General features: G+C 49.0%; 8 protein-coding genes across 8 annotated transcripts; 3 read left to right on the forward strand and 5 right to left on the reverse strand.

The window, feature by feature from the left end:
• Window positions 1-130: 130 nt before the first annotated feature.
• On the reverse strand, window positions 131-1,069 carry BO94DRAFT_559549 (uncharacterized protein; the record flags this gene model as incomplete). Its single annotated transcript, XM_025614076.1, has 2 exons — window positions 131-904; window positions 956-1,069. 2 exons carry the CDS (start codon window positions 1,067-1,069, stop codon window positions 131-133), a joined length of 888 nt encoding a protein of 295 aa, XP_025463880.1.
• A 1,132-nt stretch (window positions 1,070-2,201) lies between these two features.
• On the forward strand, window positions 2,202-6,767 carry BO94DRAFT_627268 (glycoside hydrolase family 35 protein; the record flags this gene model as incomplete). The annotated part of the gene is made up of 8 exons (XM_025617406.1): window positions 2,202-2,428; window positions 2,497-2,619; window positions 2,669-3,360; window positions 3,410-4,671; window positions 4,724-4,856; window positions 4,906-5,052; window positions 5,120-5,404; window positions 6,157-6,767. The coding sequence occupies 8 exons, from the start codon at window positions 2,202-2,204 to the stop codon at window positions 6,765-6,767; spliced, it is 3,480 nt and encodes a 1,159-aa protein (XP_025463881.1).
• Window positions 6,768-6,962: 195 nt separating this feature from the next.
• On the reverse strand, window positions 6,963-8,204 carry BO94DRAFT_589066 (DEAD/DEAH box helicase; the record flags this gene model as incomplete). The annotated part of the gene is made up of 1 exon (XM_025615925.1): window positions 6,963-8,204. One exon carries the CDS (start codon window positions 8,202-8,204, stop codon window positions 6,963-6,965), a length of 1,242 nt encoding a protein of 413 aa, XP_025463882.1.
• Window positions 8,205-14,279: 6,075 nt separating this feature from the next.
• Window positions 14,280-15,902, reverse strand: BO94DRAFT_538579 (TPT-domain-containing protein). Its single transcript, XM_025612521.1, has 8 exons — window positions 15,684-15,902; window positions 15,564-15,631; window positions 15,485-15,490; window positions 15,313-15,430; window positions 15,157-15,256; window positions 14,961-15,111; window positions 14,656-14,912; window positions 14,280-14,607 (listed from the first exon to the last, which is right to left on the reverse strand). The coding sequence occupies exons 1-8, from the start codon at window positions 15,770-15,772 to the stop codon at window positions 14,377-14,379; spliced, it is 1,020 nt and encodes a 339-aa protein (XP_025463883.1). The 5' UTR covers window positions 15,773-15,902; the 3' UTR covers window positions 14,280-14,376.
• A 1,284-nt stretch (window positions 15,903-17,186) lies between these two features.
• BO94DRAFT_210854 (uncharacterized protein) lies at window positions 17,187-17,598 on the reverse strand. Its single transcript, XM_025606157.1, has one exon. It carries the CDS (start codon window positions 17,520-17,522, stop codon window positions 17,232-17,234), a length of 291 nt encoding a protein of 96 aa, XP_025463884.1. The 5' UTR covers window positions 17,523-17,598; the 3' UTR covers window positions 17,187-17,231.
• Window positions 17,599-17,697: 99 nt separating this feature from the next.
• BO94DRAFT_538580 (lysosomal protective protein precursor) lies at window positions 17,698-20,050 on the forward strand. Its single transcript, XM_025612522.1, has 7 exons — window positions 17,698-17,951; window positions 17,995-18,104; window positions 18,153-18,807; window positions 18,853-19,071; window positions 19,122-19,173; window positions 19,222-19,330; window positions 19,386-20,050. The coding sequence occupies exons 1-7, from the start codon at window positions 17,826-17,828 to the stop codon at window positions 19,954-19,956; spliced, it is 1,842 nt and encodes a 613-aa protein (XP_025463885.1). The 5' UTR covers window positions 17,698-17,825; the 3' UTR covers window positions 19,957-20,050.
• A 293-nt stretch (window positions 20,051-20,343) lies between these two features.
• On the reverse strand, window positions 20,344-20,862 carry BO94DRAFT_524135 (uncharacterized protein). Its single transcript, XM_025610246.1, has 2 exons — window positions 20,580-20,862; window positions 20,344-20,527 (listed from the first exon to the last, which is right to left on the reverse strand). Exons 1-2 carry the CDS (start codon window positions 20,791-20,793, stop codon window positions 20,499-20,501), a joined length of 243 nt encoding a protein of 80 aa, XP_025463886.1. The 5' UTR covers window positions 20,794-20,862; the 3' UTR covers window positions 20,344-20,498.
• A 259-nt stretch (window positions 20,863-21,121) lies between these two features.
• BO94DRAFT_538582 (putative chromatin structure remodeling complex protein RSC3) lies at window positions 21,122-23,419 on the forward strand. The gene is made up of 4 exons (XM_025612523.1): window positions 21,122-22,168; window positions 22,215-22,632; window positions 22,679-22,943; window positions 22,992-23,419. The coding sequence occupies exons 1-4, from the start codon at window positions 21,208-21,210 to the stop codon at window positions 23,352-23,354; spliced, it is 2,007 nt and encodes a 668-aa protein (XP_025463887.1). The 5' UTR covers window positions 21,122-21,207; the 3' UTR covers window positions 23,355-23,419.
• Window positions 23,420-23,721: the final 302 nt, after the last annotated feature.

Consider the following 23,721-nt stretch of genomic DNA (forward strand, 5'->3'; position numbering starts at 1 on the left):
TTGGATGGGATTGTGTTGATATCACACGACTGCGTTTTCTTCCTGATGCGGCCGACTGGAAAAAAAAATCTATTCAACAAATCTATAATTCTATCCTTCCCGAAAAAGTCTATCGTACTACACATTACGTCTAAGCAAACCCAGGCTTGCTCATCTTGTGAACATAATCCTCCATAAGCTTCTCCTCCTGAGCAATGATCGGCTCCACAACAGTCAACCCCCGATCAATCTCCGCCTTCAAGCGCTCCCACTCATCCGACTGCACATCAGAAGCAGCCTCCTTCCGCTGAACAGCATCTCCATTGACGTGTCCGTTCTCAACCCCAGTCGCGTGTCCATTCTCCGCCGTATCGAACAGGAAAGGCGTGTATCCCGCAGCCTCGAACACATCCTTCGGAGGAACCGTGTAGCGGCCCTTCTTGAGGACATACTTGCTAATAGACACAGCATAGAGACGCTTCTTCAAAACCTCGGGGTCGTCCTGGCCCTTCTTTCCCTTGCCCGGCTTCAGGAAATAGGTGACAATGTAGATCCACTTCTGATCGAAACTGGCGACATGCGACTTGACCTCGTACTTGGTGTAGGCCGGGATCTCGCGCTTGAAGCTGGTGTAGACGCTGCCGAGAATGAAACCCAGGAATCCTTTCTTTCCTTGTGCGTGCAGGCGTTTTTCCAGGAGCGCGGCACCCTTGACGACAATGTTGGACATGAGGGCGGTACGGGAGACATCGAGATCGGAAAAGTAGGTCGAGTTGGATTTGTGCATGTTGAAGTCGAGTTCCATGATGGGGGCGCGGGAGAAGATGCTAACGGGCTCGAGAACCTCGGTGCAGGGGCGGGCGGGCTGTTCGACGGCGGGGGTGATGAGGTAGCCATGTTTGAAGAAGTAGCGATAAACGCGGATCTAAGCCGTTAGCTGATCTGATCCCATGGACATCATGGAAGCCACACGTACATGCCACACAATGGGGAGAGTCTTTAGGTTGAGCAAGGCAAAGCAAATGGCGGCGGCTTTCCAGAAAGTGACGGACCCCCACAGGGAGCACGCCAACGAGCGAATGGCCTCCATGGAATTAGATAAATTAACGAAGGAAAGATGTATACAGCAAGAAAGAAAATTATATGCGTGAAGGATCAGGAGCAAGCTAGGATTCCAGAAGCAACGAAGAAAAGGCGGAGCGGAAAAACCTGCCGTGGGGCGTTGGGCCGATTAGTGATAAGCGCCGATAAGGTTGAGCCGAGGCTGGTCCCAAAAGGGGTGTTGGTCCGCGCAAACTTTGACCGACTTTCGGATCCACTGCTATCTTTAGTCCAGTGGTGTCATGGTCTGGTCCGTTGCATTCCGAGGCCGCATGGATGCCATGTCAATATGCCTGTCTACCGGACTCCACCTTGGGTACATAAAGCATCAGGAGTCGTGCCTTGTCGTTTGGCCTCATCTATACCCAATCCTTGGTTTGTTGATTGACTGGAAGTTCTTTCAACCCTCATGAGAGCAGATGGATTGTTGCTTGGCGATCTTTCATAAGTGTCGTGGCGGTCTACTAAGCCCTCATGTCTGCTCAGTGCGGACCATACTGCCTCTGTCCTAAAGAACAACACATTAACACAATATTTGCGACCGGGTGGCATCAGAGGGCAGTATACATGTCTTATAGAGTAGTAGGTAATAGCCGATTTCGTATAGTTTCCCGCAGAAAGCTTGACGGACACCGCGGGGAACCAAATTTTGAAGAAAGGTAAAATCCGGCTCTCACGAACACTTGGTGCTTACTCCCCTGATTGCCTAATCACATACAACAGACATAGGCAAAGTATGTATGCGCAGCGGACCCAAGCTGGCATTCTGCACCCCTAGATTACCCCGCAATCCCACCGGACATGGCTGGTCTCCTGACGTGACCAGGATCGGGGTGAAATTGCCCGATGGTGCCATTAATCTTTTTCTTCCACCAATCCCCCGGCGTATGGACCTCAGTCAGGGGCACTGTCGTGATTGCACCTGCATATGCGTGCAATTCTGCAATGAACCATGCGCGCCATTCTCCGTATCCTGTTCATGGTTCCTCGCGTGGAAATGGTGGGGAATTAGGCGAACGGACGTTGCTCTTGCGAACTTGGCAGTGTAATCGCATATATAAAAGTGGGAAGATGGCTCAAGTGCTCGGGCATTGCGCCTGTTCCAACAGCCTTCTTCCACAATGAAGTTGCAGTTTCTGCTGTCATGCTGGGCGATTTTTGTCGCCCAGATCCGGGCGACCACAGATGGTCTCACCGATCTGGTTGCCTGGGACCCCTATAGTTTGACTGTCAATGGAAATCGCTTGTTTGTGTACTCCGGAGAATTTCACTATCCCAGATTGCCGGTTCCAGAAATGTGGTTGGATGTTTTTCAGAAGATGCGCGCCCATGGTTTGAACGCTGCTAGGTCAGACCCGCTTTTCTCAACACTCTTCAGTGATTAATGACGTGATTGCTGATATCGCAACCATATAGTTTGTATTTCTTCTGGGATTATCACTCCCCAATTAACGGAACGTATGACTTCGAGACAGGCGCGCACAATATTCAGCGCTTGTTTGACTATGCGAAAGACGCCGGAATCTATATCATCGCACGGTTAGACCTTTCCCCAATGTCTTGCGTTGGATATAACTAACCTGACTAGTGCCGGACCATACTGCAACGCCGAGTTCAATGGAGGTGGTCTTGCTCTGTACTTGAGCGACGGAAGTGGTGGCAAGTTGCGAACCAGTGACGCGACATACCACCAGGCGTGGGCCCCTTGGATCGAACATATTGGCAAAATTATCGCGGCCAATTCCATTACCAACGGTGGTCCGGTCATCCTCAATCAAATTGAAAATGAGCTTCAGGAGACAACCCATTCTGCGACCAATACCTTGGTCGAGTATATGGAGCAGATTGAGGAAGCATTCCGAGCTGTCGGCGTGGATGTTCCCTTCAGCAGCAATGAGAAAGGCCAGCGTTCTCGAAGTTGGTCCACGGACTATGAAGATGTTGGTGGCGCAGTCAATGTCTATGGTCTTGACTCGTATCCCGGAGGCACCAGTTGTACCAATCCTTCCACAGGATTCACCGTCGTCCGGAACTATTATCAATGGTTCCAGAACACCAGCTTCACTCAGCCCGAGTACTTTCCCGAGTTCGAAGGTGGTTGGTATTCTCCTTGGGGTGCCGACGCTTTCTATGACCAATGCACGAGTGAGCTGAGCCCACAGTTTGCGGATCTATACTACAAGAACAACATTGGTCAGCGAGTAACACTCCAGAACCTGTATATGCTGTACGGGGGCACAAACTGGGGTCACTTGGCAGCACCCGTTGTGTACACATCATGTAGGTCTTCATCGCATTCCGCATATGGAGCCACGCTTACCGGTCGCAGACGATTACAGCGCCCCTCTCAGTGAGACCAGGCAGATTAGGGACAAGCTGAGCCAGACGAAACTCATTGGCCTGTTCACGCGGGTATCATCTGGTCTCCTGGGTGTGGAAATGGAGGGCAATGGTACCTCTTACACATCGACCACATCGGCATACACGTGGGTGCTGCGAAACCCCAACACGACTGCTGGCTTTTATGTCGTCCAACAAGCCACCACCTCTTCCCAGACAGATCTCACGTTCTCCTTGGACGTCACTACTTCTGCTGGGGCTTTTACCCTGCCGAACATCAACTTGGAAGGCCGCCAGAGTAAGATAATAACAACGGATTACCCACTCGGACACAGCACGCTTCTATATGTCTCCACTGATATCGCAACATACGGAACCTTTGGAGACACGGACGTTGTGGTGCTCTATGCGCGCGTCGGACAGACTGCCTCTTTCGCATTCAAGAACGCCACCAAGTTGACCTTCGAGGAATACGGCGTTCCGGTGAACTTGACCAGCAATTCTGGAAATCGGACTACCACATACACGTATACGCAAGGTAGTGGTACCAGCGTAGTCAAGTTCTCCAACGGAGCCATCTTCTATCTCCTGGAAACAGAGACTGCGTTCCGATTCTGGGCAGCCCCGACCACGACAGATCCCTATGTCACAGCGGAGCAGCAAATATTTGTGCTTGGGCCGTACCTAGTACGCAGCGCCAGTCTATCAGGGGGCGTTGTGGAGCTAATAGGCGATAACGATAATGCCACGATAGTGGAAGTGTTCGCTGGTTCCTCCGCGACTGCAGTAACCTGGAACGGCAAGGAGGTTGCCGTAAACAAGACTGAATACGGCAGCCTGGTCGGGTCGATTAGTGGCGCTGATAGCACAATTGACCTTCCCACTCTGACTGGATGGAAAGTTCGCGACTCCCTGCCAGAGCTTCAGTCTTCCTATGACGACTCCAAATGGACGGTGTGCAACAAGACGACCACGTTGAGCCCAGTCGATCCACTGAGTCTGCCAGTTTTGTTCGCATCCGACTATAGCTACTACACCGGAATCAAGATCTATCGCGGTCGGTTCGACGGTACTAACGTGACGGGTGCGAACCTGACGGCGCAAGGAGGCGTGGCCTTTGGTTGGAACGTCTGGCTAAACGGTGATCTCGTTGCCACATTTGAAGGCGATGCTTCCGAGACATCCTCCACCGCGGACCTTGGCTTTTCCAATCAAACCTTGAAGGAGACGAACAATCTTCTCACAGTCGTGGTAAGTCGCACTCAAGCCTTTCACCGATGCCATTCTATTAACACCCCCTCAGATCGATTATACCGGCCACGATGAGACCTCGACTGCTGATGGCGTGGAGAACCCTCGCGGCCTTCTTGGAGCAACGCTCAAGGGAGGTACCTTCACGAGTTGGAAGATCCAAGGGAATGCAGGAGGTGCCGCTGGTAAGACCTTTCACCCGATTGTCATAACACCGAACTAACCAGATCTCAGGAGCCTATGAGCTCGACCCCGTCAGAGCACCAATGAACGAGGGTGGCCTGCTAGCCGAGCGTCAAGGTTGGCATCTTCCAGGGTATCAGACCAACGAGTCTGACGGCTGGACGGATGGATCACCTCTGGACGGTCTCAATAAATCTGGTAAGAGTTGATCACCTTATGCGCAGGCTCGTTTGTTTCCCCCACATCATCTAACAAACTGTCGTAGGAGTCGCCTTCTACCTAACCACCTTCACTCTCGATTTCCCTGAGGATTATGATGTCCCGGTCGGTGTCCAGTTCACCTCCCCATCGACGGTCAAGCCAGTGCGCATACAGCTTTTCGTGAACGGCTACCAATACGGGAAATATGTTCCTGTGTTGGGACCGCAAACCACATTCCCCATCCCACCTGGTATCATCAACAACCGCGCCGAGAATACTATCGGACTTAGCTTGTGGGCGCAGACGGATGCGGGTGCCTATCTGGAGAACATTGAACTGGTCAGCTATGGTGCGTATGAGAGTGGATTTGACGCGGGGAATGGAACGAGCTTTGATCTTAACGGGGCAGATCTGGGATACCAGCCAGGATGGACATCAGCTCGGTTGCAGTATACTTGATTAGGGATGTTGTGAGTGGAGGTATATAAAGTGAGGGGAGCATCAGCAGGACGTGGGTGGGAGGCATCGCACGTAGATAATGAGACAGACATATTTCCCCCCTAAGACTCAGGATCAAAGATAGGCAGACAGTTTGACGATCACATCCAGATGGAATATTGCAGCATGATTGTTGAGTTCACTTCAAGTGATGCCGCTGAAGGACCCCGCTGACGACCCCCGCTTTCAGCCTCAGGCACGGTGCTAATCTCACCAACGGCAAGCACGCGTCGCGCCCCGTTATTGTTTTGACTGAATGGTCAATACACTTGCGGTATTTTACAACATGATGATCGTATTCAAACAACGAATACCGGAGTAGATCTATCATGCTTTTAATACTAAACGGTCACTAGTAGGAATTGTGAAATACTTGCTAGTGTGTCCAACATGGAGTCATTTCATCGAATCCATCAGGCCCCAACAACATTGTATAGATTTGCAATGCAGAGAGAGACCCGTGACAGGAGACAATCTGTCCCACTTTTATCCACTACCCTCTTTATTGATTGTTTTACCGCGGTGTAGTTGCACTCAACTCCATGCAGCAGCAGGAAATCCTCATTGAAATAATTCGAACACATTATTTCACCATGTAGCAAGTTAACAACCTCGACAAGAAGCAACTCTCCGAGATTGTCAGCAAAGCCATCGAGAAACACCCCGATGTCCGTGCTATGCTGGAAGAAACCACCGAGACGATCCGCCGACAGGAAAGCAACCGGGTGATTCATTTCGATTCCGAATCCAGGTCCGGATGGAGAGATCTCAACGTCACCTACCAGCGTTTGAGTGGGTCGAAGCAATACGACGTTGCGGGTGAAGTTGAAGAAATCATAGCCGCCATTGAAAATATTACCAGCCAGTGTGGATCTTGTGCCAATCCCCAGACACGCTATAATGGTCTCTCGATGCTGAGCAGAATTGGCAAATCGATTGCGCTCTCTCATGGTCAAGTGGCCTGTAAGGTGCGTAAGCGATTCCAGTGGGACCGAATTATGGAAGACTCGATGATCAGGATCGTTAACGCCATGGATATACAAGAGAGATTGGACATATTTCGGGACATTAGCACCCCGGATGCATTGTGGCCGAAGTTGCTGGAGCTGTTTAGGGTGGCAGAGTCATATTGTGTTTTCAAAAAGCTGCGAGATGTGCTGTACCTGATCCGGGGAAAGGAAGATCCTGAAGGATCGGCCGATCCAGATGGATGAGGATGCTACTATCTACTGAAGGGGCATATTCTTTCGATATTTTGTTATTCTCTAGAATGAGTAATCTGGTCAACTGGATTTAATTTGGCAACAGAATGATAAAAAGCAATTACACCTCTGTAGATCTTTCATGTCGTTAGTCGTTAGACAAGAACATGTCAAATGATCGCGGATCGGAGGATGGTGGACTGAACCCTAGCCTTCTTCCTGATCCATGTCTTCCCTGCCTCGTTTGCCGTTCTTATTGCGTCGTGAGGAGATTGAATTACCCCTTTTATCTTGGAGGTCCCTCATTTCACGCGCCGCAAGTTGTTGGGCATCCCCTACTCGTTCCGCCAAGACCATGACCTCGTCTTTCGATATCTCATGTTCGTCTACTTTTTTGCCCAGAGCTCCCTCTATACGGAGCCACAGTTCAATATCGTACTGTGAAACGAAGGAAACCGCAACACCACTTCTACCAGCACGGGCTGTTCTGCCGATCCGATGTATATAAGTCTTACTGTCACCGGGCAAATCGTAATTGACAACAAGATCCACCAAGGGTATATCGAGTCCGCGAGCTGCCACGTCTGTGGCTACAAGTATATTTCGAGACTTCGCACTAAACTTATTCAACGATGCCAGTCGTACACTCTGTGACAATTGGCCATGAATAGGGATTGCAGAAAAACCTAGGGCTCTCAGCATGATAGATACCCTCTGGTTTTCATGCACGGTCCTAGTAAAGATGATCACCGTCTGCCCTGTTCTTTCTGTTAAGAAATGAACGAGATAAACATCTTTGTGCTTGAGAGGAACGAAGATATACGACTGTAGGAGAGTCGAGACGGTTTGACGTTTTGTAGCTGCCGAGACACGCACAGGATTCGATAAAGCTGCCCGCTGGAGCGTTTCAACTTTCCTGGACATGGTTGCAGAAAATAAGTATGTGGTTCTTTTTGGCAATCTCTTTAAGATTTTGTCTAAGATCGGGTCAAAGTCTAGGTCTAACAGTCTATCGGCTTCGTCTAGGACGAGGATTTGTAAATGTCGCAGGGAGAACCCTTTTGTATTTTCCAGATGGTCAAGGAGACGTCCAGGAGTTGCAACCACAACATGCGGCTTCTTTCCCAATGCGATAGCCTGCGAGATATTGTCGGTTCCCCCGATCAATAATGTACACCGGACGGCGATCAAGGCGCCCAAGCCTTCGACGACTTGAGAGATCTGTAGTGCGAGTTCTCGGGTGGGCGCAAGTATTAGGGAGTGTAAAGGTTGTGGTTTTTCCATCAATTTCTGCAATATCGGAAGCACAAACGCTGCCGTTTTGCCGCTGCCAGTCTCTGCGAGGCCGATCAAATCACGACCTGCCAATGCCAGGGGAATGGAGAGCGCCTGGATGGGTGTGGCTCTTTTGTAACCCAGTGACTCGCAGACCTCACATAGTGTCTCCATGACTCCTAGCTCCTAAATGCCTTTGTAGCGTCCTCGGGGGAGTGCTCGTCCGACGGCTGCGAGTGTGACCGGATGGAATTCGGTTCGGGTAGCGTAGCGACATCTTCGACGCAGTCTGGAAGCTGCTCTCGCGGCGGTGTGGTTTTGTTGTCACGGGAGCGCTTTCTCTTGGGGGACACTGTTGCGGGCCGTGGCCTAAGATGAAGAGAAGATAGGATGAGCTGATACGATTCTGGGAAGGGTCCAGCAGAGCAGGATTGTAGAAACCCACAAGGCTGGGGATAACTAGTTAACGTATTCGGTAAGCGAGCTGCGCACTTCCACCCGATTTCCATGACTAGGTGAGATTCAAGCACCTTTTTACCAACCAACCAATTGCATTTCTATAAAACTAATTACTAGGTGGATTAGGACATCTAACCCTAGTATGCCCCCGAATATGACAATTAGAACACTGCGGCGGAGCGCGTACACGGGGCCCAACTGTAGAAAGCTCTGGATCTCTAGATAGAGTATCTTGAGCTTCAAAGACCTGATTCTCCTGCTGAAATCGCTTCTGGCCCTCCTGAATAGAAAGACCCTCTGTAGCAGTGAGTTGCTTAGTAAACTTCTTTCTCTTTTGAAGCTGCGTCTCATTTGCAGCTCGTAAATCACGAATTTCTTGACGCGCAAGAGCTGCCTCATTTAGGGCTAATTCACTGCATTTGATTATCTTGTCCAGCCGTACCTCTAAAGAAGAGGTAGGGCTTTGGAAGCCTTCCTGCTCTTGTACACGTCTTTGGAGCTTTCTTCTCACTATAGATGCCTGCTTTTCGAGCTGTCTGGTGGTGTAGGGTGTCTTAGGCACTGAATGAGTTGACTGACTGCCTGGTGGTGTTGGGGTCCTTAGTTGAATATTCAACTGACTGAGCACTTGCTCTGGGTCATATGGAACTAGCCCAGTAGCAGAAAAACCACTGCAGATATTGCTAGTAGTATAGGTTGCTGTACGAGCCTCAGGGAAAGCCTTAAGGAAGTCAAGCTTATCAATATGATTAAATTCAAGGCGTATTCTCTTCTCCACTAAGTGTCCATATGCACGCTTTAATGGTGAAAAGCAGCCAATATCCAGAGATTGCAATAAATGCGAAGAATGAGCAGGCATATAGATAAGAATAACATTATTCTTACTGCATATCTGGTTGAATTGAGGTATTAAATGACTGCTATGATCATCAAGAACTAGAAGACGATATTTCCCAGTTGTACAGCCAGTAGTAGCAGGAAGAAAGAGGTTTTAAAGCCAGTGAAGGCTTATTTCATCACTAGTCCAGCTATTTAAACTAACTTCAATCCTCCAGTCATGTGGTAGATCGCTCTGATACCAGCTTTCTATATGGACCTTCCCCTTGAAGATAATGCATGATGGAAGGGCCCATCTAGAGGCATTAATACACTCAATAGAAATAACCCATTCCCGATTCCCTGGCTGTACGAGAGATGTCCTTCCATAGTAATCAGCTCTAGTAATTACTTGAGCAGTAGCTACTAGACCCATAACAAAGCCAGTCTCGTCAAAGTTGTAGATATCTTCAGGTACAATCCCATGCTGCATTATAGTGATTTATACACGGTTAAACCACTCCTTAATAATCTTAGGATCTTCACATTGAGCACGCCGATAGTCATATCGTCTAGAGAAGAATGTCTTTAATTCATCATGCCTTTGGACGAAGTTGTAGACCCATTTCTCTCCAACTAATTAAATAGGTGTAGTATCACGGGCAGCAAGAAGAATATTAGCCATTTCTTATACATGAGACGGTCAGGGAGGTGCTCCACGTTGAATAAGTGATAGTATCCATTGTATAAGCGATTCCTCTTCATTTTGAGTCAGTTTATGAGAGTTGGCGCGTGTTTCTGCTCGAAAGGTTGCTCCACGGAGCCTTGTACGTAGGGTAGATTCAGGAATAGCATAAGATCGTGCTGCTTGACGAATAGATGGACAATCTTTATTCTTAATAGCTGAAATTGCTAATAGAATCCTCCCTTCCTGCTCAGCTTGATTTCTAGCATTTTGACGCGCTTTTGGAGGCATGGCTGTTGGTTGAATTGAGTGAGGTTTTTGACTGGAGCTAAGACGCGTGAGGTGCGCAGCTCGCTTACCGAATACGTTAACGTAATCGGTAAGCGAGAGGAACGCGCAAGCGGGAGGAACGCCCACCTCGTGATCTCCGCATTCCACCAAAACGCGAGGTCTTTGATCAACAATTCCAACCACCAAAATGTCTATATCGTTGAAAAAGCATGAGGAACAAGAAGTCAGGATTCTCTTGGCAATTAAGGCTTTAAAAAATGATCAAATTCCGTCATTACGAGAAGCAGCACGTGTTTTTGAAGTTCCGCAAACCACTCTTTAGAAACGCGTCAAAGAAGTCAAATCATGAAGTGATATACATGCCAATTCATGTAAATTAACTCTTCCAGAGAAGAAGATGTTAGAACAGTGGATTCTCTTCTTAAATACACGAGGGCTTCCCCCCAGGCCTTCCCATATTCATAAAATAGCATCTATATTAATCCAGAAACGAGGAGCCTTGCTGGAGACATTGAATGAGGCTTTAATAAGGCAGAAATGGATATACAACTTTATTAAACACCATGACTCTTTAAAGACACGTTTCTCTCGCCGATATGATTATAAAAAAGCCCTCTGCAAAGATCTGAGACTTATAAAAGAATAGTTTAACTGTATTAAAAATACTATATCAGAGAACAGATTTACAAATGAAGATATCTATAACTTCGATGAAACTGGATTCACCATAGACTTTATGGCTACTATCAAGATAGTAACAAGATCTGACTGCATGAGCAAGCTGTTTCTTATACAGCCTGGAAATCGCGAGTAGATAATATCAATCAAATGTATTAACACCTCAGGCTGGACCCTGCCTCCGTATATCATCATAAAAGGAAAGATGTATATAGAGGCCTGGTATGAAAGTAATATATTTCATTCTTAGAAGATCAATACCTCACTAAACTGTTGGACGATTAACGAGATCAGATTACATTAGCTTGAACACTACTTTATTCCTTCAATTAAGGAACGGCGAGTCAGGAAATATAGCCTTCTAATTCTTGATAGACATGACTCTTATTTAACACCTTGTTTTGATGAAATCTGCAGTCAGAATAATATTATTTCTATATGCATGCCTCTACATTCCTTACATCTTTATCAGCCTTTGGATATTGCCTGCTTCGCGCCGTTAAAGAAGGCATACAGCAGTTTGATTGAACAGCTAATTCGCCAAGGAATCCACTATATTAATAAGATTGATTTCTTGAATACATTTCCCAAAGCCCGAGAACTTGCCTTCAAGAAATCATCTATACAGAACGCCTTTTCAGCTTCCGGCTTGGTGCCTTTCTAGCCGGACGAGATACTTGGAAAGCTGATGTATAGCCTACAAGAGATTACTCCTACTGGAAGTCAAACTACCACTTCTTCTATACTAAAAACACCTAAGAACACGAGGCAATTAAAGAAGCATAAAACTACAATTGAGAGATTACTGCATGAACGTACACGAAGTCCTCCGGAGTCAATGAGAACTGCATTATCATATATTGTTAAAGGCTGCGAAATCGCGTTAAACAGGGCAGCCTTACTTGAACAGGAAAATCACGATTTACGGGCTGCAGACAAACACCAGACTAAGAAGAGAAAACGAAGTAATCGCTAATTGGCAGGCCTCGAAGGAGCTACAGTTCATGAAGCTATACAGCTTTTTCGCCGGGCTCGTGAGGAAGATGAAGCCCTAGGAATCCAACGGTTTGATTCTGCGGCCGGTGAGGAACAGCCTCGCCGCCGCGCGCCACCTCGCTGTTCTTCGTGTAATCAAGTTGGCCATATACGGAAATGGTGTCCAGCGAGAGTAAAACACCAAGAAGAGGCGATTTGAACGGTGTAAAAAGGTTGATATTTGACTTCAAATTTGTATATAAAGCAGAATTACGAGGTGGGCGTTCCTCCCGCTTGCGCGTTCCTCTCGCTTACCGATTACGTTAACGTAATCGGTAAGCGAGTGGCCACCCGCGCGCGTCAGTTTCGTGTTTTTCAATTTGAAGCAATTCAACCACCAACAATTCCACCAAATATGCCTCGATCGTCAAATTCTTTGGTGGAACAAGAGGACCGTATCTGCCTCGCTATTGAGACTATTCAAAATGGTGAATTTTCGGTTATCAAGGAAGCTGCAAGCGTCTTCAACATTCCGCGTTCAACTCTGCGACGACGTCTCAATGGAGTCAAAGCACGGTCAGATACACGTGCTAATTCTATGAAATTAACTCTTCTTGAAGAGGAGGCTTTGAAAAATTAGATTCTCTTGCTTATAAAGCGTGGACTTCATCCTCGGCCGTCATATATTCGAAATATAGCAACAATCCTTCTCCAAAAACGTGACTCGGATTCCACAGTCTCCGTGGGTGAAAAATGGGTATATAACTTTATCAAACATATACCGGAATTAAAGAATCAATTCTCTCAAAGATATTATATCCAACGTGCGAAATGCGAAGATCCAAAGCTTTTGACCGAATGATTTAACCGTGTTAAAGCTGCAAAGAAAGAATATGGTATTCTTGATCAAGATATCTGGAACTTTAATAAAACTAGCTTTGCTATGGAAATAGTAGCCACAGCCCGTGTAGTTACACGGTCTGACTGCATGGGCAAGCCGTTTCTTATACAGCCAGAAAATCGAGAATGGGTGACTTCAATTGAGTGTATCAACGCCGCCGGTGTGGTGTTGTCACCGTACTTGATTCTTAAGAAAAAAGTTCATATAAAGGCATGGTATCAAGGCCTTCTTTTCTCTGATTGGCATATCAATCTATCACCAAACAGTTAGACTTCTAATGATATCGGTTTATATTGGCTTTGTGAACACTTTATTCCTTCCACCAAGGACTGGCGGATTTGGCAATATAGCCTCTTGATTCTTGACGGACATAACTCTTATTTGACTGCGGAATTCGACAATATATGTAGTCAAAACAGCGTTATTCCTATCTGTATGCCTCCGCATTCTTCACATCTTTGTCAACCGCTTAACGTTGCTTGCTTTGCACCGTTAAAACGAGCGTACAGAAGCTTGGTAGAACGGTTGATCCGCCAGGGCATCCACCATATTGATAAGATTGATTTTTTGGATACGTACCCAGAAGCACGTTCCCTTGCCTTTAAAGAACCAACTATACGCAACGCCTTTAAGGCTTCAGGATTGGTTCCATTCCAGCCGGACGAGGTTCTTAGTAGGCTGGTTTTACAGCTCCGTGAGCCTACTCCAACCGGCAGTATTACTACTACATCAACAGTGCCAAAAACGCCCAAGAATACAAAGCAATTACGGAGGCATGAAACTACAATTGAAAGGCTTCTTCGTGAACGTACAATCAGCCCGTCCTCGCAGATGAAAGCAGCGTTATCCTATATTGTAAAAGGATGCGAAATCGCCTTCAACCGGGCTGCCTTGCTTGAGCAGGAAGTTGATGAATTACGAACTGGATTGGAGAGGCAAAACACCAAGAACAAGAGGTCTCATCGCCAGATTGCTGGTCTAAATGGCCTCACCGTTGACGAGGCCAAAAACGCGTTTAAAAGAATTTGTGAAGCTGATCAAGTTGGAAGTCAGCTTGAAGAATCAGCTGCCGGCGAGGAACAACCTCGCCGCCGGGCACCACCTCGCTGCAGCGAGTGTGGAACAATTGGGCATATAAGAACAAGGTGTCCTACACGTCAAAACACCAAATAAACACGTTATTTTGTTGATATATAGTATATAAAAGCTTCATCTTTTCATGGAAGGCTGTTTTGGTGGACGCGGGTGGCCACTCGCTTGCCGTGGCCACTCGCTTACCGATTACGTTACGGGAGGCCGGCTTATGTCATCCGGGACTCCGCAAGCGGAGCCCCCGATCAGTCTAGCGCCGGGGTGGACCCCGTTCCCCGGAGTTCGGCCTCGGACCATGTCCCTGGCATACCGATAGATTTTGTCGAGTCGTCACGCTAACTGCGTCTGATCAAGCAAAGAAAAGTAGAAGATACATTGGGGCCCTGCCCATTTCTATGTACGTTCTAAATACGGAACAAAAAAGTCCCACCCATCGTATTTACAGCCAACTAATTTTGGGGACGCGCACCGCCACACAGCTGATACCGAATTTGGGCAAGGAGATTGCTCACTCCATCCTTTCCAAGCTTGTAGTAAACCAAACCACCAAGAGCAATGGCGTATCCGAACGCCTGGAGAGGGGTGACTGGATCGCGGAAAATCATCATCGAGGCGACGACCAGGAGGATATCCTTCAGCACACCAGACAGGGTGAGGACAAGGGCGGAGGTTTTCCCGATCTAGCAGCGGTTAGTTAGGGTGTTCTCAGGGCAGCTCGGAATACGCACCAAGAAGACGACGGCGACATTCAGTCCAAACGCCACGGCGGCGTTGGCGAACAAAGTACCAATGCCAAGTTGGTAGATGTCCGACATGTGCAGGGTGGGAAGCTCAACCACCGCAGTGATGATTCCGTTCATGACAGCACAGGCGGGAGCAAAGTAGTACAGCGAAACCAAGGGGTCCATCTTGAACTCAGCAGAGCTGAGCAGTCGCTGCACCATGACCAGACGGACTGACTCGAAGATGGTTGCGAAGAACTGGCCTAGTCGAAGTCAATAACAGCCATGCCATAAACAAGGAAGGAACGTACAAATGAAGCCGATCATGGTGAACTTGATTTCACCAATGGAGGCGATTATGACACCCAGAACAATAAACGAGATATTTCCGAGCAGGCTCAGCTTCACCGGCGCAATACCCATGGCCCAGGTCGCGAGCAGCGTCGCCACGGAGTTGGTGGCCTACATACGTCAGAGGCATTCTTCGTAGGGAGCCGAGCTAATCACCTTGAGCATCTGGATAAAGGACACACTGAGATAGAGGTATGCGAGGTTACCACAAATCAGACTGAGGGAGAAGAATGCGCCGATGGGGACAATGGCCCGCCTGTAACAGCTCAATTAGCCACGGAGTTCAACAGCAGTGAGGACGGTCCGACTGACATGTAAACGCGCGAAGTCATGGGAACCTGGTGACGGGAGTCGAGCAAGGTGGTGAATCGCGCCATGAGGCGGGTCATAATGGTGGCGAAGACGAGATGCCATGTCGTAAGAAAGAGAGCTATAGCACATCAGTTATTGCGGCCTTTTCGGTTTATGATAGGTGTTGACGTACGGAAACCTGCGGGAGAAAGCAAAATGATTAGTGCATGATGCGCATAGTATGACGCGATCGCGCGAAAAGTTTCACTCACTAAAGCCAGCGGTGTGGAGAATCCACTTGTTGAAGATGATCACACCAGAACTGAGGGCAATCCAGGTCCTAGAGAGGCATTAATGGAAAGGACAGCATCTTCACAGGCGACCAAGCGTACGCGATGTAGAAAGCCGGGTGGAGGGCGGCCTTGGGAGGTTCGGCAGACACGGGGACGTTGACGATCGGCAATTGCGATTTGGCAGCCATGATAAGGTCGCGCACAAGAATTCGCGGGATGACAGATACAAGTAGACCAAGAAGACCAACGAAGGGCGAAAGAGGGCTCCGCAGAATGCTGCTGGAGGAAGAAAATGAAGAGAAACGGGGACGAGGAGAGAAGAGGACAGCGAGGAGAATAAAAAAGCTTAGCGGCGGCAGGTGAAGGCTGGAGTGGAGTGGACCCCGCCCGCCCGTCGTCAGCCGCCTTTTCGTGTTCCTGATCCCATCCTCCATCTTCCGTCTTCAATTCGCAGAACCGTCACGATTCTCCCCTGCATCTGTCACGGTGATTACCAGCCGGACCATCCTCTGCATCAGCACTTCTCCTAGATACAGCCAGAGCCTGTTCCTAGCTGTCAATGCCCGCAGAGCAGCCGGGGCTATAGATAGCAGCAACAGGCGATCTCGGCCAGGCCACGCGGCCCTTTGGTCCAGCCTCGCCCCTCCGCGTCATCGCCCCTCCGGCGCCAGATCCTGGACCGCTGGCAATGCTCCGATTTCTGACCTCCAAGATTTTCAAGACATTTCCACTGTCATCGCTTGTTAATCTCGAACACGCTAACCGGATTGGGTACCACGATCATTGGCAGCATACCAATCAGGCAGTCGTCAACACTCTTTCGGCTTGATGGTGGAGCGTTGCCAGCCAGGGTTCGGCCAGGGTCTTGTCCATGCGGAGACTCGCTGCTTATCGATAAGTCTTCAATGTGGTGCACTGGTGGCAGGTTCCTCGCTGTGATACTCGAGCAAGCATTCAATTTCCACTCAACAATACTCGGCGACATTGAACGAGTTCCATCCTTGAGAAAAGTCCAATTTCGATGCCTCCTCCACGTCGCACTTATTTCTGCCTTGTCAAACATGTAACGCATGGGATGAGGGTTGAAACATGTCCATGGCGCGGGAAATCAATACTCCGAGCTGTCGGTCGGTCGGCTTACGCAGCCTTCCCCAGAGCCAACAAGCCAGCACGTTCCTGGCTTGGGGGTATACAACAACGCTGAACCACCCGACCATTTGGTTACATGGTTTTCATCTTAAGACGTGATCCAACTTGGAGCTCGACGGAGCTATCAACCGTCAATGATAGGCCCACCCTCCCCCGGCTTTAGCCTGTCCGACCGAGAAATTTTTGTTAAGTTCATACCAGTAGGCCAAAACGGAAATCCGCTGGCCATCTGGAGAACAGACAGAATGAAGACTGTGTTTTAACACTACTTCCTTAGACTGGCTGTTTAAAATGTGTGGATTTTCTGACTCTATACAGTCTGTTATAGTCTCGGATTATTCTTACCCGGATTTAAACTTACAATCTTATATAATCCTGGTTTAAACATATTAACTATATGTAAATACATTAAATGAAGTAAAATTAATTTTTAGACTTATAATCTTATATAGTCCTGGCTTAGATATATCACGTGTAAGTATATTAAATAAGATAAAATTAGCTTTTAGGCTTATAACCTGTTAAGTTCATACCAGTAGGCCAAAACAGAAATCCGCTGGCTATCTGGAGAACAGACAGAACGAAGACTCTGTGTCCCAACAATTTTTCGCTGAGGGTAATGGCGGACTGAAGGCTCTTAAGAAGGTGTACTGTCCAGAGCACAGATTGAATGTCAACTTCACACCGGACTGGAAGTCCGGAGCATATCTTTGGCTCTGTTCCTCGGAGTTCGGAATTGCCTGCTCCCAATCTGGAGTAGTGTCCCTCAAGGTCCGGAGTACTGTTCATTATTGCAGCCAAGCATTGCGCAGCCTAGACTGATATGGCCCAATACACCGTCCAACCAGAGCGCTGGATGCTGGGAAATGGACGCTGCCTGATTCCTTCCAGCCAGGGAATGTTGCCATTTGTTCGTCAAAAACGCCATCGGTTGTGGCCGACGGACTCCGAAGTAGGGTCCCGATAAGCGCTAATGCCGACTCCGCAATCAGCCAGCTTATCTGGCGCGCATTCCCTCGTGAGATGCTGTCTTGCTCGAGCGAAAATATCAGCTTCAGTCTCTCGATCAACCGAGACTCGTGAGAATCCGTCATGTTGGCCGGTCTGGTGCTTGGTGGCCTTTTGAGCCTAGCCACCGCCCAATTCCCTCCCAAGCCCGAGGGAATCACAGTGCTCCAATCCAAGCTGCATGAGAATGTGTCTCTATCCTTCAAAGAGGTGTGTACTCATGATGATTGACTCGATCACTGCTGATTGTTAGCCTGGCATTTGTGAAACCACGCCGGGCGTCCGGTCCTATTCGGGCTATGTGCATCTCCCTCCGGGGTTCCTCTCCGAGGGAGGAGAAGTACAAGATTATCCCATTAACACGTGAGTATCCTGATATCTGAAAGCGAGCTACGACTAAGTATCATGCAGCTTCTTCTGGTTCTTTGAAGCCCGCAAAGATTCCACCAATGCGCCTCTTGCCATTTGGCTGAATGGCGGACCAGGTGGCTCCTCGCTCATGGGTCTTCTGGAAGAGTTGGGTCCCTGCTCCATTGCCGCAGACTCGAAGACTACGATTAATAACCCTTGGAGCTGGAACAATGAGGTTAATCTTTTGTTTCTCGATCAGCCAACTCAGGTTGGCTTTTCATATGATGTCCCCACCAATGGCACTTTAATTATAGATGATAGTGACATCAATATTTTCCCTGGGGATTTCTCTGCCGATGTTCCTCAATCCAACCTTACCCACCAAGTTGGCACCTTTTCCAGCCAGAAGCTCTCGCAGACTGCCAACGGAACCGCTTTCGCGGCTCACGCTCTGTGGCATTTCGCCCAGACCTGGTTCTTCGAGTTCCCTCACTATAAGCCTAATGACGACCGCATCAGTCTTTGGGCTGAGAGTTACGGAGGCCATTATGGCCCGGGTATCTTTCGGTTCTTTCAGCAGCAGAACGACAAAATTGCGGCGGGGACTGCCGAAGAGGGATCGCAGTATCTGCATCTTGACACCCTCGGTATTGTGAATGGCCTGATGGATGTTGTGATCCAAGAAGAGGCCTATATTACGTGGCCCTACAACAACGTAAGTTTGCTTTGTCAGAGTGATGCGTATTCTCTGACCTTTTAGACCTATGGCCTCCAAATCTTTGACCAGCCCCTTTACGAGGAGCTGATGTACAACTGGACGCGGCCAGGAGGCTGCCGCGACCGAGCGCAGGCTTGTGAAACGGCCCTGAAGGAGCGTGATTTAGACCCTTCCTCCTCGAAGAACATCACCGAAATCTGCGGAACGCTTTCCCTTGAATGTGATGAAAATGGACCCATCACTCATTACCACACCAAAAACGTATGTGTTTGACTTCCAGCTGGTATTTTGTACTGATTTTTGGTTTGCAGCGCGGTTGGTACGATATTGCCCACACGAAAAACGATCCGTTTCCTGCAAAGCGTAAGGTCCCAACCCAATGATTCGCTTATCAATTCTAATCGAATACAGACATGCTGGGCTACCTTAAGCAGGAGTCTGTCTTGGCTGCTCTTGGTGTTCCTGTAAACTTCACCGAGGCCTCCAATACCGTGGCCCTGCAGTTCCTGAACAGTCATGAGTATGCCTCAATCCTCTCCGCTTACCCAGCTGAGTCGCATCACTAACATCCGCAGTGTTGTTCGGGGTGGCTTCCTCGATGCAATCGGCTACCTCCTTGACAGCGGGGTCAAGGTGCACATGATGTACGGTGATCGCGACTACGCCTGCAACTGGGTTGGTGGTGAGAAGGCCAGTCTAGCAGTTCCCTATTCCCGGATTGGCGAATTCACAGAGACTGGATACTCTCCTCTGCTCACGCCCGACGGGGTCAGCGGCCAGACCCGGCAGCTTGGAAACTACAGCTTCACCCGCGTCTATCAAGCAGGCCACGAGGTTCCTTCGTACCAACCAGTGGCGGCGTATGAGATCTTCATGCGGGCGACGTTCAACAAGGATATCCCTACGGGACTTTTGGCGGTTGGAGATGATTTCCAGACGGTCGGACCGCTCGACACGTGGAGTATCAAGAATATTCCCCCGGTGGCCCCGGAGCCCAAGTGTTATGTCCTGAGTCCGGGGACGTGTACTGAGGAGTTGTGGGAGACAGTTGCGAACGGTACTGCGACTGTCAAGGACTGGTATGTTGTGGAGGATGGTGCTGAGGATCAAGGAGAGTTCAGTATTCTTGGAGGTGATGAGCTCTGATTAGAATGACCTGAACAGTAGTATTTGGTAGTTAGTTCTGTCGATTCCTCGGCATCAATAATCAACCAGAGTACGTTTCCATCCACGAGGCTCAATATTTCTTGCATCCGGAGGAGATGCCACCAATTCCGAACCTTCTTCAAGGCGCCCCGACAGTAGGTGCTGTGTCATCGTCTGGCAGCAATGGTGAACGGACAGCAACCTGACCCCCAGAACACAGTGCAGTAGTATTGATCCCACCCGGTAAACATTTCCGTACTAGCTACGAACTTACCATGTGGCTTCTGAGTTTATGGGTCTCTGGAATTAAATTCCGAGTTTGGCATTCTACAATAAGCAGTTCTCTAAATCCTAATGCCCGCTGGGCCGCGCAGGCAGCTCAATTTTAGTGGTTCTAAATGATAACGCGTCAAATTAAGCAATTCCTTCTATATTACAACCCCATTAAGTATTAGATGAATCCCAAAGTCCCATGTATCCCTCGCGCAGCCATTGTAGTTTTGAAGTGGTCATTTTCGTCGTAAGGGTGGGAGCAGCAGCACTCATGCGCGCGTGGACATTCCTCGCATACCTACATACTATTAGTTTGACACTCAGTATATTGGTATGAACCAGAAGCATACCGTATCGAGTAGATCCGTAGTCCATGCTGTCCGGGGTCTGTTGAGAAGCCGTCTTTCCAGCCTGGGGCTTTTCTCGAGGAGCCACCGTGGTCGCATCACTGAGGATGGACGAGGAGTCATCCGCAGTCTTGATATATTCGTCGTGGTTAACCTTGCCAAGATGTCTGGCCTTGAAGGACCGGTAAAGGCCGTTCAGCGGAGTAGTAAGAGGCATGATGATGTTTGGAGGTGGTGGTATGAGAAGATTGGTTGAATTGGATGTATTGCTGGAAAGCCTTGTTTGATGCTTTGATTGATGCTGGATTGAATTGATGAGTCTATACCCAGCTTTCTATACAGGTTTATATACAAGTTGTATAGAGGGTGGATGGTGAGGGTCGGCCCTCGGAGTGGCGCACGAGCCATCGGACTGGCCAGCCTCGAATCCTCAGCGCTACCATCCAACGCTAGCAAGCATTCCCTTAGGCTAATTACGGTTAACGGTTCTGCCTACCCACTATCTTCCTTCTTTATCTGCTAATCTTCCTTCTCTCGCCTTCCTTCCCTCCTCCGACCATTCGGACTCGGACCTCGACTACGGACCTCACTCGCCTCAACACTGACTCACCACACCTTGCCCCTTTTCACCATGTCTGCGCCCCGTCGCAATGGACAATTGTCGTCATGCGAGCCTTGCCGTAAGTCCAAGCTCCGATGCGATCATTCGGCTCCGGTCTGCAATCGCTGTGTTCGTCGGGGTCGATCGGACCTCTGTGTTTACCATCCAGCCCCGCTGACCAGACCGCGCGAGGGCCCAAGATTCAAGGCAACCAAGAATGACTCGAATGGAACGCTGATGCCTGCGAAAACGTTGGCCTGGGAAAGTCTGAGTATCTCACCAGCCTCATCATCCTCCATCAGTGTGTTGGGGTCAGCTCAGTTTCCCAACCCGACCAAGTTACCCTTCTCCGGCACGGGATTCTTGGGTCCCACCAACTGGTCAGGGGCCTTTGACGACAATGCCGAACCCGACCCTGTGGATCACTCGGCACCCAAGTCGACCCCAATCGACCCTCAGCAGGTCGCACGGGGGGCTCAGGTTCTCTTTCTCTTGGAAAATCTATCGCTGTATGTGGAGGTGATGGAGAAGCGATTCGCCATCGCACCCGGATGGGTCCTTGGGCCTCCTCTCATGCGAGAAGTATTCAAGGTCCTAGGTGACATCTATCGCAACGCAACTCAGAACGCAACAAACAAGTACGCCCACCTAATGGATCTCTCCCGGGAGTTCTTCCGGAATACTCTGACCCCCATCGAGACTCATCCTTCGATGCGTCTGTCGGAGTATTTCGCAACGGTCACCCCGCGGTGGGAAGTGCTCAGCCTTCTTTTCGCCCTCACAGGGACATCGACTTATCAGGTGCCCCCGCACAGTCTGGGCCTAGAGGAGACAGATGATGTCACAAGCAAAGAAGGCTTGCGACAAATATGCATCCAGGCGAGCGAAACCTGTCTGCAGTTCTGCAATCATCTCGGGACCCTCAGTGACCCCCTGGCATGGGCACTGATACAGCATACAGTGTTTCTCTGCTGTATGCATGGAAGTAGTGGTATGTCCTGGCCCTGCAGTCCGGATCAAGCGGCTGACATGCAAAGACCATAGACCATGGCAGATGCTGGGTGAAATCACGACGACCGTCTTCGCTTTGGGGCTCCACCAACCCGGGACAGACACAAAGACTCCGTTCTTCCTATCCGAGGTTCGAAAGCGGACCATGGTTGGCGCTTATGCCATTGACAAGGAGCTCGCAACGTTTCTAGGCAGACCTCCACGGATATGCTGGCGGTATTGCAACATCCAGTACCCATTAGATATGACCTACGACGAGATCGTTGCGGAGCCTGAGGTTCGCGAAGCCGCTACCCAACGCTTAGATTCGGCAGGATGGAACATTGATGGCAGTCTTGACAAAGGAGTCAGGGTTCGCGCCAATTTGATCGCCAGCATTGATCAAGAAAACGTATTGGAGGTGTCACTCAGTAATCAGGTAGACGGTCTAGAGGAGAAGGTTCAGTAAGTATGTCTATCGCCATGATTGCAGCTTGCTAACACTGTGCAGGAAGACCCGCAGAAAGTCGGACGAACTGCGGCGGAGTCTGCCTTCATACCTCCAGTGGACAGAGGAGAATGACCACCCGGCTGTCGCATCTCTGCACTTGGAATTTCTCTATCACGAGTTTCTGCTACTGCAAACCCTTTTCAAACGCACCGGCAAGGGCAATGATAGTTTGATTGCCAAGGCGTCGGAGATCGTTACCATTCTATTGCACATGGTGTCTATGGAGACGCGGGCAGGACGCATACATCCATCGATTGTCTGGGACGTAAGTACGGAATGAATTAGTTCCACGTTGGCTTACTTACCATCCTAGCTATGTTATAACGGCCTCCCTGCCGCCGGCGTTCTCTGCACCGAGCTCCTCCGACGCTCCCAGCCTCAATCCAACCTATTCCAGACATCTACCACGCCGTTTCCTCGATCGGACATCATCCAAAAACTGAGTGTCTTTGTGGCGCAGCTCAAGACCTTTGTTCGGCAGGAAGAAGGGAACTACAAGATCTGCCTTAAGGGACAGAAGGTGATCTCACAGGCTTTGGATCGGGTGCTGTCACCAGCTCCGGTCGTGGTGGACAGTATGCCTGTGGGGAATGCACTGGAAGAGGATGTGGATTTTATGGCGTTTCTAGAGAACTTTGATTGGGAGCAGGAGATGAGATTGACGTTTGGATGTTAGCCTCCACACTTTCAATGAAGAAGTCCATATCAATAGAGCTGAAAGCCAAGAATAGTGGATATAATATAGAAACATGATTTCTTCCCATTTCAATGTAGAGGTATACGTTAGCCATATATATAATGACAAAGATCTAACATATCCCTGGTTAGGAGCAACTAAAAAGGTAGATAAATTCCAACATATAATAATCAATTCTCCTAACCCCATCAAGCATCCAACACCCATCATGAAATATGACATAATCCCCAACTACAAGTCAACATGCATCCTGTTATCGCAGTGGGTCCAAGCCACAACAACCCCGGCGGTCTACATTCCCATTGCGTCACGGCGGTCCGACCACCCAAAACGGCAACTTACCCGC

This window comes from Aspergillus sclerotioniger (assembly GCF_003184525.1).
Source record: "Aspergillus sclerotioniger CBS 115572 chromosome Unknown BO94scaffold_29, whole genome shotgun sequence".
NCBI classification, from domain to species: domain Eukaryota; kingdom Fungi; phylum Ascomycota; class Eurotiomycetes; order Eurotiales; family Aspergillaceae; genus Aspergillus; species Aspergillus sclerotioniger.

Bases quoted from the DNA above. Each gene is read 5' to 3' on its own strand.
- BO94DRAFT_210854 (XM_025606157.1), bottom strand. From the start codon at position 17,522: ATGAACAGTACTCCGGACCTTGAGGGACACTACTCCAGATTGGGAGCA.
- BO94DRAFT_538579 (XM_025612521.1), bottom strand. From the start codon at position 15,772: ATGGCTGCCAAATCGCAATTGCCGATCGTCAACGTCCCCGTGTCTGCC. The intron at 15,632-15,683 runs GTACGCTTGGTC...ATGCCTCTCTAG, and splicing joins CACCCGGCTTTCTACATCGC to GACCTGGATTGCCCTCAGTT. The intron at 15,112-15,156 runs GTGATTAGCTCG...TGACGTATGTAG, and splicing joins CCTTTATCCAGATGCTCAAG to GCCACCAACTCCGTGGCGAC.
- BO94DRAFT_538580 (XM_025612522.1), top strand. From the start codon at position 17,826: ATGTTGGCCGGTCTGGTGCTTGGTGGCCTTTTGAGCCTAGCCACCGCC. The intron at 18,105-18,152 runs GTGAGTATCCTG...AGTATCATGCAG, and splicing joins CAAGATTATCCCATTAACAC to CTTCTTCTGGTTCTTTGAAG. The intron at 18,808-18,852 runs GTAAGTTTGCTT...CTGACCTTTTAG, and splicing joins TTACGTGGCCCTACAACAAC to ACCTATGGCCTCCAAATCTT.
- BO94DRAFT_538582 (XM_025612523.1), top strand. From the start codon at position 21,208: ATGTCTGCGCCCCGTCGCAATGGACAATTGTCGTCATGCGAGCCTTGC. The intron at 22,633-22,678 runs GTAAGTATGTCT...AACACTGTGCAG, and splicing joins GGTCTAGAGGAGAAGGTTCA to GAAGACCCGCAGAAAGTCGG. The intron at 22,944-22,991 runs GTAAGTACGGAA...TTACCATCCTAG, and splicing joins ATCCATCGATTGTCTGGGAC to CTATGTTATAACGGCCTCCC.
- BO94DRAFT_524135 (XM_025610246.1), bottom strand. From the start codon at position 20,793: ATGCCTCTTACTACTCCGCTGAACGGCCTTTACCGGTCCTTCAAGGCC. The intron at 20,528-20,579 runs GTATGCTTCTGG...AATAGTATGTAG, and splicing joins CTACGGATCTACTCGATACG to GTATGCGAGGAATGTCCACG.